General features: G+C 63.6%; 1 protein-coding gene across 2 annotated transcripts in view; it reads right to left on the minus strand.

Moving 5' to 3' along the window:
- The window catches only part of LOC146813649 (transmembrane protein 121-like), a 215,375-nt gene extending 205,386 nt beyond the window's left edge, over positions 1-9,989 (minus strand). Inside the window, exon 1 of one of the 2 annotated variants that reach the window (XM_085610137.1) lies at positions 9,859-9,989. In XM_085610137.1, the coding sequence (XP_085466263.1) occupies positions 9,859-9,880 (22 nt within the window). In that variant the 5' untranslated portion in view covers positions 9,881-9,989. Of the gene's footprint in view, positions 1-9,845 lie in introns of both variants that reach the window. The other variant, XM_085610138.1, reaches the window with a different exon arrangement.
- Positions 9,990-10,226: the final 237 nt, after the last annotated feature.

Genomic DNA, 10,226 nt, shown 5'->3' on the forward strand with positions numbered 1-10,226 from the left:
GATGGGCGCATCTGCGGGCATCGCCATTGGCGCCCTAGTGGTGGTTTTTGAGCGGATGGGTACAGTACAGGCAGTGGGGAGGGCAGCAGGGCTCAGCGGATGGGTACAGTGCAGGCAGTGAGCAGGGCAGCAGGGCTCAGCGGATGGGTACAGTGCAGGCAGTGAGCAGGGCAGCAGGGCTCAGCGGATGGGTACAGTGCAGGCTGTGCGCGGTGCAGCAGGGCTCAGAGGATGGGTACAGTGCGCGGTGCAGCAGGGCTCAGCGGATGGGTACAGTGCAGGCAGTGCAGCAGGACTCAGCGGATGGGTACAGTGCGCGGTGCAGCAGGACTCAGCGGATGGGTACAGTGAAGGCAGTGCAGCAGGGCTCAGCAGATGGGTACAGTGCAGGCAGTGCAGCAGGGCTCAGCAGATGGGTACAGTTCAGGTAGTGCGCGGTGCTGCAGGGCTCAGCGGATGAGTACAGTGCAGGCAGTGCGCGGGGCTGCAGGGCTCAGTGGATGGGTACAGTGCAGGCAGTGCGCGGTGCAGCAGGGCTCAGCGGATGGGTACAGTGCAGGCAGTGCGCAGGGCAGCAGGGCTCAGCGGATGGGTACAGTGCAGGCAGTGCACGGTGCAGCTGGGCTCAGAGGATGGGTACAGTGCGCGGTGCAGCAGGGCTCAGCGGATGGGTACAGTGCAGTCAGTGCAACAGGGCTCAGCGGATGGGTACAGTGCAGGCAGGGGGCAGTGCAGCAGGGCTCAGTGGATGGGTACAGTGCAGGCAGTGCGCGGTGCAGCAGGGCTCAGAGGATGGGTACAGTGCGTGGTGCAGCAGGGCTCAGCGGATGGGTACAGTGCAGGCAGTGCGCAGGGCAGCAGGGCTCAGCGGATGGGTACAGTGCAGGTAGTGCGCTCGGCACCAGGGCTCAGCGGATGGATACAGTGCAGGCAGTGAGCAGTGCAGCAGGGCTCAGCGGATGGGTACAGTGCAGGCAGTGCACAGTACTCCGCAGATGGGTACAGTGCAGACAGTGAGCAGTGCAGCAGGGCTCCGCGGATGGGTGCTGTGCAGGCAGTGCGCAGGGCAGCAGAGCTCAGCGGATGGGAACAGTGCAAGCAGTGCGCAGGGCAGCAGGGCTCAGTGGATGGGTACAGTGCAGGCAGTGTGCGGTGAAGCTGGGCTCAGCGGATGGGTACAGTGCAGGCAGTGCGCAGTTCAGCAGTGCTCAGCGGATGGGTACAGTGCAAGGAGTGCGCAGTGCAGCAGGGCTCAGCGGATAGGTACAGTGCAGGCAGTGCGCGGTGCAGCAGGGCTCAGCGGATGGGTACAGTGCAGGCAGTGCGCAGTACTCCGCGGATGGGTATAGTGCAGACAGTGCACAGTGCAGCAGGGCTCAGCGGATGGGTACAGTGCAGGCAGTGCGCAGGGCAGCAGGGCTCAGCGGATGGGTACAGTGCAGGCAGTGCGCAATGTAGCAGGGCTCAGCGGATGGGTACAGTGCAGGCAGTGCGCAGGGCAGCAGGGCTCAGCGGATGGGTACAGTGCAGGCAGTGCGCAGGGCTCAGCGGATGGGTACAGTGCAGACAGTGCACAGTACTCCGCATATGGGTACAGTGCAGACAGTGCGCAGGGCAGCAGGGCTCAGCGGATGGGTACAGTGCAGGCAGTGCGCAGGGCAGCAGGGCTCAGCGGATGGGTACAGTGCAGACAGTGTGCAGTACTCTGTGGATGGGTACAGTGCAGACAGTGCGCAGTGCAGCAGGGCTCAGCGGATGGGTACAGTGCAGGCTGTGCACAGTGCAGCAGGGCTCAGCGGATGGGTACAGTGCAGGCAGTGCACAGAGCAGCAGGGCTCAGCGGATGGGTACAGTGCAGACAGTGTGCAGTGCAGCAGGGCTCAGCGGATGGGTACAGTGCAGACAGTGTGCAGTGCAGCAGGGCTCAGCGGATGGGTACAGTGCAGGCAGTGCGCAGGGCAGCAGGGCTCAGCAGTTGGGTACAGTGCAGACAGTGGGCAGTGCAGCAGGGCTCAGCGGATGGGTACAGTGCAGGCTGTGTGCAGTACTCCACGGATGGGTACAGTGCAGACAGTGCGCAGTACTCCGTGGATGGGTACAGTGCAGACTGTGCACAGGGCAGCAGGGCTCAGCGGACGGGTACAGTGCAGACAGTGCGCAGGGCAGCAGGGCTCAGCGGATGGGTACAGTGCAGACAGTGCGCAGTGCAGCAGGGCTTAGCAGATGGGTACAGTGCAGGCAGTGCACAGTGCAGCAGGGCTCAGCAGATGGGTACAGTGCAGGCAGTGCACGGTGCAGCTGGGCTCAGAGGATGGGTACAGTGCGCGGTGCAGCAGGGCTCAGCGGATGGGTACAGTGCAGGCAGTGCAGCAGGGCTCAGCGGATGGGTACAGTGCAGGCAGTGGGCAGTGCAGCAGGGCTCAGTGGATGGGTAGAGTGCAGGCAGTGCGCGGTGCAGCAGGGCTCAGAGGATGGGTACAGTGCGTGGTGCAGCAGGGCTCAGCGGATGGGTACAGTACAGGCAGTGCGCAGGGCAGCAGGGCTCAGCGGATGGGTACAGTGCAGGCAGTGCGCTGGGCGGCAGGGCTCAGCGGATGGATACAGTGCAGGCAGTGAGCAGTGCAGCAGGGCTCAGCGGATGGGTACAGTGCAGGCAGTGCACAGTACTCCGCAGATGGGTACAGTGCAGACAGTGAGCAGTGCAGCAGGGCTCCGCGGATGGGTGCTGTACAGGCAGTGCGCAGGGCAGCAGGGCTCAGCGGATGGGAACAGTGCAGGCAGTGCGCAGGGCAGCAGGGCTCAGTGGATGGGTACAGTGCAGGCAGTGCGCGGTGAAGCTGGGCTCAGCGGATGGGTACAGTGCAGGCAGTGTGCAGTGCAGCAGAGCTCAGCGGATGGGTTCAGTGCAGGGAATGCGCAGTGCAGCAGGGCTCAGCGGATAGGTACAGTGCAGGCAGTGCGCAGTGCAGCAGGGCTCAGCGGATGGGTACAGTGCAGGCAGTGCGCAGTACTCCGCGGATGGGTACAGTGCAGGCAGTGTGCAGTGCAGCAGGGCTCAGCGGATGGGTACAGTGCAGGCAGTGCGCAGGGCAGCAGGGCTCAGCGGATGGGTACAGTGCAGGCAGTGCGCAATGTAGCAGGGCTCAGCGGATGGGTACAGTGCAGGCAGTGCGCAGGGCAGCAGGGCTCAGCGGATAGGTACAGTGCAGGGAGTGCGCAGGGCTCAGCGGATGGGTACAGTGCAGACAGTGCACAGTACTCCGCGGATGGGTACAGTGCAGACAGTGCGCAGGGCAGCAGGGCTCAGCGGATGGGTACAGTGCAGGCAGTGCGCAGGGCAGCAGGGCTCAGCGGATGGGTACAGTGCAGGCAGTGCGCAGTACTCCGCGGATGGGTACAGTGCAGACAGTGCACAGTGCAGCAGGATTTAGCGGATGGGTACAGTGCAGACAGTGCGCAGGGCAGCAGGGCTCAGTGGATGGGTACAGTGCAGACAGTATGCAGTACTCTGTGGATGGGTACAGTGCAGACAGTGCGCAGTGCAGCAGGGCTCAGCGGATGGTACAGTGCAGGCTGTGTGCAGTACTCCACGGATGGGTACAGTGCAGACAGTGCACAGTGCGCAGTACTCCACGGATGGGTACAGTGCAGACTGTGCACAGGGCAGCAGGGCTCAGCGGACGGGTACAGTGCAGACAGTGCGCAGGGCAGCAGGTCTCATCGGATGGGTACAGTGCAGACAGTGCGCAGTGCAGCAGGGCTTAGCAGATGGGTACAGTGCAGGCAGTGCGCAGTGCAGCAGGGCTCAGCGGATGGGTACAGTGCAGGCAGTGCACGGTGCAGCTGGGCTCAGAGGATGGGTACAGTGCGCGGTGCAGCAGGGCTCAGCAGATGGGTACAGTGCAGGCAGTGCAGCAGGGCTCAGCGGATGGGTACAGTGCAGGCAGTGGGCAGTGCAGCAGGGCTCAGTGGATGGGTACAGTGCAGGCAGTGCGCGGTGCAGCAGGGCTCAGAGGATGGGTACAGTGCGTGGTGCAGCAGGGCTCAGCGGATGGGTACAGTGCAGGCAGTGCGCAGGGCAGCAGGGCTCAGCGGATGGGTACAGTGCAGGCAGTGCACAGTACTCCGCAGATGGGTACAGTGCAGACAGTGAGCAGTGCAGCAGGGCTCCGCGGATGGGTGCTGTACAGGCAGTGCGCAGGGCAGCAGGGCTCAGCGGATGGGAACAGTGCAGGCAGTGCGCAGGGCAGCAGGGCTCAGTGGATGGGTACAGTGGAGGCAGTGCGCGGTGAAGCGGGGCTCAGCGGATGGGTACAGTGCAGGCAGTGTGCAGTGCAGCAGAGCTCAGCGGATGGGTTCAGTGCAGGGAATGCGCAGTGCAGCAGGGCTCAGCGGATAGGTACAGTGCAGGCAGTGCGCAGTGCAGCAGGGCTCAGCGGATGGGTACAGTGCAGGCAGTGCGCAGTACTCCGCGGATGGGTACAGTGCAGGCAGTGTGCAGTGCAGCAGGGCTCAGCGGATGAGTACAGTGCAGGCAGTGTGCAGGGCAGCAGGGCTCAGCGGATGGGTACAGTGCAGGCAGTGCGCAATGTAGCAGGGCTCAGCGGATGGGTACAGTGCAGGCAGTGCGCAGGGCAGCAGGGCTCAGTGGATAGGTACAGTGCAGGGAGTGCGCAGGGCTCAGCGGATGGGTACAGTGCAGACAGTGCACAGTACTCCGCGGATGGGTACAGTGCAGACAGTGCGCAGGGCAGCAGGGCTCAGCGGATGGGTACAGTGCAGGCAGTGCGCAGGGCAGCAGGGCTCAGCGGATGGGTACAGTGCAGGCAGTGCGCAGTACTCCGCGGATGGGTACAGTGCAGACAGTGCACAGTGCAGCAGGATTTAGCGGATGGGTACAGTGCAGACAGTGCGCAGGGCAGCAGGGCTCAGTGGATGGGTACAGTGCAGACAGTATGCAGTACTCTGTGGATGGGCACAGTGCAGACAGTGCGCAGTGCAGCAGGGCTCAGCGGATGGGTACAGTGCAGGCTGTGTGCAGTACTCCACGGATGGGTACAGTGCAGACAGTGCACAGTGCGCAGTACTCCACGGATGGGTACAGTGCAGACTGTGCACAGGGCAGCAGGGCTCAGCGGACGGGTACAGTGCAGACAGTGCGCAGGGCAGCAGGTCTCATCGGATGGGTACAGTGCAGACAGTGCGCAGTGCAGCAGGGCTTAGCAGATGGGTACAGTGCAGGCAGTGCGCAGTGCAGCAGGGCTCAGCGGATGGGTACAGTGCAGGCAGTGCACGGTGCAGCTGGGCTCAGAGGATGGGTACAGTGCGCGGTGCAGCAGGGCTCAGCAGATGGGTACAGTGCAGGCAGTGCAGCAGGGCTCAGCGGATGGGTACAGTGCAGGCAGTGGGCAGTGCAGCAGGGCTCAGTGGATGGGTACAGTGCAGGCAGTGCGCGGTGCAGCAGGGCTCAGAGGATGGGTACAGTGCGTGGTGCAGCAGGGCTCAGCGGATGGGTACAGTGCAGGCAGTGCGCAGGGCAGCAGGGCTCAGCGGATGGGTACAGTGCAGGTAGTGCGCTGGGCAGCAGGGCTCAGCGGATGAATACAGTGCAGGCAGTGAGCAGTGCAGCAGGGCTCAGCGGATGGGTACAGTGCAGGCAGTGCACAGTACTCCACAGATGGGTACAGTGCAGACAGTGAGCAGTGCAGCAGGGCTCCGCGGATGGGTGCTGTGCAGGCAGTGCGCAGGGCAGCAGGGCTCAGCGGATGGGAACAGTGCAGGCAGTGCACAGGGCAGCAGGGCTCAGTGGATAGGTACAGTGCAGGCAGTGCGCGGTGAGGCTGGGCTCAGCGGATGGGTACAGTGCAGGCAGTGCGCAGTGCAGCAGGGCTCAGCGGATAGGTACAGTGCAGGGAGTGCGCAGTGCAGCAGGGCTCAGCGGATAGCTACAGTGCAGGCAGTGCGCAGTGCAGCAGGGCTCAGCGGATGGGTACAGTGCAGGCAGTGCGCAGTACTCCGCGGATAGGTACAGTGCAGACAGTGTGCAGTGCAGCAGGGCTCAGCGGATGGGTACAGTGCAGGCAGTGCGCAGGGCAGCAGGGCTCAGTGGATGGGTACAGTGCAGGCAGTGCGCAATGTAGCAGGGCTCAGCGGATGGGTACAGTGCAGGCAGTGCGCAGGGCAGCAGGGCTCAGCGGATGGGTACAGTGCAGGCAATGCGCAGGGCTCAGCAGATGGGTACAGTGCAGACAGTGCACAGTACTCCGCGGATGGGTACAGTGCAGACAGTGCGCAGGGCAGCAGGGCTCAGCGGATGGGTACAGTGCAGGCAGTGCGCAGGGCAGCAGGGCTCAGCGGATGGGTACAGTGCAGGCAGTGCGCAGTACTCCGCTGATGGGTACAGTGCAGACAGTGTGCAGTGCAGCAGGGCTCAGCGGATGGGTACAGTGCAGGCAGTGTGCAGGGCAGCAGGGCTCAGCAGTTGGGTACAGTGCAGACAGTGGGCAGTGCATCAGGGCTCAGCGGATGGGTTCAGTGCAGGCTGTGTGCAGTACTCCACGGATGGGTACTGTGCAGACAGTGCACAGTGCGCAGTACTCCGCGGATGGGTACAGTCCAGACTGTGCACAGGGCAGCAGGGCTCAGCGGACGGGTACAGTGCAGACAGTGCGCAGTACAGCAGGGCTCAGCGGATGGGTACAGTGCAGACAGTGCGCAGTGCAGCAGGGCTTAGCAGATGGGTACAGTGCAGGCAGTGCGCAGTGCAGCAGGGCTCAGCGGATGGGTACAGTGCAGGCAGCGTGCAGTGCGCAGTACTGCGCAGATGGGTACAGTGCAGACAGTGCGCAGGGCTCAGCGGATGGGTACAGTGCAGACAGTGCGCAGGGCAGCAGGGCTCAGCATGTGGGTACAGGACAGACAGTGCGCAGTGCAGCAGGGCTTAGCAGATGGGTACAGTGCAGACAGTGGGCAGTGCAGCAGGGCTCAGCGGATGGGTTCAGCGCAGGCAGTGCGCAGGGCAGCAGGGCTCAGCGGATGGGTACAGTGCAGGCAGTGCACAGGGCAGCAGGGCTCTGCGGATGGGTACAGTGCAGACAGTGCGCAGGGCAGCAGGGTTTCTGCATCGGTACAGTACAGACAGTGCGCAGGGCAGCAGGGCTTAGCGGGTGGGTACAGTGCAGGCAGTGCGCGGTACTCCGCGGATGGGTACAGTGCAGACTGTGTGCAGTAAAGCAGTGCCTAAGGTTGGGCTTCTAGCCGCTCGCTGCCCAGTACTAAGCGCCTCTGTCTAATCACTGCGCAGCGGAGGCCGAGGCTAGGGAGGGTCGCAACTGCAGGGTATCAACGGAACTATCGCAGGCAGTGAGTGCCGAGAGTAGAGTCAGTGCGCAGTGAAGCAGTGCTCAGCGCCTGGGTACTAGCCGTAGCTGCGCAGTCGTACCCGCTTCCTGCCTGATCACTGCCCAGTCCTCTGCGCGCCTGCCTGGTCACAGTGCAGTCAAACACACTCCTGCCTGGTCTCTTGCCTGCGCTTCCTGCCTGGTCACTGCGCTGTCCTGCGTTCCTGCCCGGTCACTGTCTAGTACTACACGCTCCTGCCTGGTCACAGTGCAGTCCTGGCCGCTCCTGCCTGGTCACTGCGCTGTCCTGCGCTCCCTGCCTGGTCACAGTGCAGTCCTACCCGCTCCCTGCATGGTCACTGCACTGTCCTGCGCTCCCTGCCTGGTCCCTGTCCTGCCTTCCTTGCCTGGTCATTAGGCTGTCCTGCGCTCCTGCCTGGTCACTGCGCTGACCTGCGCTCCCTGCCTGGTCACAGCGCAGTCCTACCCTCTCCCTACATGGTCTCCGTCCTGTGCTCCTTGCCTGGTCACTGCGCTGTCCTGAGCTCCATGCCTGGTCCCTGTCCTGCCTTCCTTGCCTGGTCATTAGGCTGTCCTGCGCTGCTGCCTGGTCACTGCGCTGTCCTGCGCTCCCTGCCTGGTCACTGCTCTGTCCTGCGCTCCTGCCTGGTCACTGCGCTGTCCTGCGCTCCCTGCCTGGTCACTGCTCTGTCCTGCGCTCCTGCCTAGTCACTGCTCTGTCCTGCGCTCCCTGCCTGGTCACTGCTCTGTCCTGCGCTCCCTGCCTGGTCACAGTGCAGTCCTGGCCGCTCCTGCCTGGTCTCATTGCAGTCTTGTGCTCCTGCCTGGTCACTGTGCTGCCCTGCGCTCCCTGCCTGGTCACAGTGCAGTCCTACCCGCTCCCTGCCTTTTCACTGTAAATATATATAAATATGGGTGTACTTGTAAAGCGCACTGTGACTCCATGGAGTATCCTGGCGCTGAAGACCGCTGGGGAACCCGTCCTGGTTTTCCCTGTGAGATGGTCCCTTGCTGGGTATCTCCAAGGTGAAACCAGGCATCCCCGGCGTCTGTGGGGGGCCGTTGTAGAGATGAGGCAAGCTTAATGCCCAGAGTTGCCGAGTGTGTTCCTGGTTAGAGTAGGTACCGAGGCGAGAATTATCGAGTCCGTTTTGACCCTGGTCCATGACCCTGCCGCGTCGGGAATTGAACCCTGGTCCCTGGCCGATTCTCTGCTTACGGGTCGGCCGCCTCTAACCAGTGAGCCACACCTCTCCACTGCGCTGTCTTGTGTTCCTGCCTAGTCACAGTGCAGTCCTGGCTGCTCCTGCCTGGTCACAGTACAGTCCTGCGCTCCCTGCCTGGTCACAGTGCAGTCTTCCCCACTCCCTGCCTGGTCACAGTGCTGTCCTGCCTGCTCCTGCCTGGTCACAGTGCAGTCCTACCTGCTCCCTGCCTGGTCCCTGCGCTGTCCTGGCCGCTCCTGCCTGGTCGCTGTCCTGCGCTCCCTGCCTGGTCACAGTGCAGTCCTACCCGCTCCCTGCATGGTCACTGCGCTGCCCTGCGCTCCCTGCCTGGTCACAGTGCAGTCTTCCCCACTCCCTGCCTGGTCACAGTGCTGTCCTGCCTGCTCCTGCCTGGTCACAGTGCAGTCCTACCTGCTCCCTGCCTGGTCACTGCGCTGTCCTGGCCGCTCCTGCCTGGTCGCTGTCCTGCGCTCCCTGCCTGGTCACAGTGCAGTCCTACCCGCTCCCTGCATGGTCACTGCGCTGTCCTGCGCTCCGTGCCTGGTCACTGCTCTGTCCTGCGCTCCCTGCCTGGTCACAGTGCAGTCCTGGCCGCTCCTGCCTGGTCTCATTGCAGTCTTGTGCTCCTGCCTGGTCACAGTACAGTCCTGCGCTCCCTGCCTGGTCACAGTGCAGTCTTCCCCACTCCCTGCCTGGTCACAGTGCTGTCCTGCCTGCTCCTGCCTGGTCACAGTGCAGTCCTACCTGCTCCCTGCCTGGTCACTGCGCTGTCCTGGCCGCTCCTGCCTGGTCTCTGACCTGCGCTCCCTGCCTGGTCACAGTGGAGTCCTACCCTCTCCCTACATGGTCTCTGTCCTGTGCTCCTTGGCTGGTCACTGCGCTGTCCTGAGCCCCATGCCTGGTCCCTGTCCTGCCTTCCTTGCCTGGTCATTAGGCTGTCCTGCGCTCCTGCCTGGTCACTGCGCTGTCCTGCGCTCCCTGCCTGGTCACTGCTCTGTCCTGCGCTCCTGCCTAATCACTGCTCTGTCCTGCGCTCCCTGCCTGATCCCTGCGCTGTCCTGCGCTCCCTGTCTGGTCACTGCGCTGTCCTGCGCTCCCTGCCTGGTCACTGCTCTGTCCTGCGCTCCCTGCCTGGTCACTGCGCTCCCTGCCTGGTCACTGCGCTGTCCTGCGCTCCCTGCCTGGTCATTGCGCTCCCTGCCTGGTCGCTGCGCTGTCCTGCGCTCCTGCCTGGTCACTGCGCGTGAGCTGGACGCACCTGCGGGCATCACCTGGGCTGTCGGTGGGTCCCATGGGTGTCTGTGGGCGGTGCACCCCGTGTCCAGTGGGGTAGGGCGGAAGGTTTCCTTGGCAGCCCCTGGCACTCTTTGTTACACGCGCTCCTGGCACCACTTAGAGTGGGGTGTCCTCGCCTTCACCCCGACTTTACGCAGATCCGTCCCTGCTCCAGGGTTGGTACCGGCGGGGCTGGTGCGGGTAGCTGTTCCTCTCCAGAAAAAAAGTGCGTCCTTTATGGCGCCCACGCGGATCCTCAGTGGCCGGTCCAGTCACTAGATGCCCTTGGGTAGGAGACGGGCGGGTGGACGGGGCCCCGGGGGTTCCCCAGTGGGGCCGCTGGTAGGAGAAGGGCGGGTGGAGG

This window comes from Triturus cristatus, chromosome 6, assembly GCF_964204655.1.
Source record: "Triturus cristatus chromosome 6, aTriCri1.1, whole genome shotgun sequence".
Classification (NCBI taxonomy): Eukaryota; Metazoa; Chordata; class Amphibia; order Caudata; family Salamandridae; genus Triturus; species Triturus cristatus.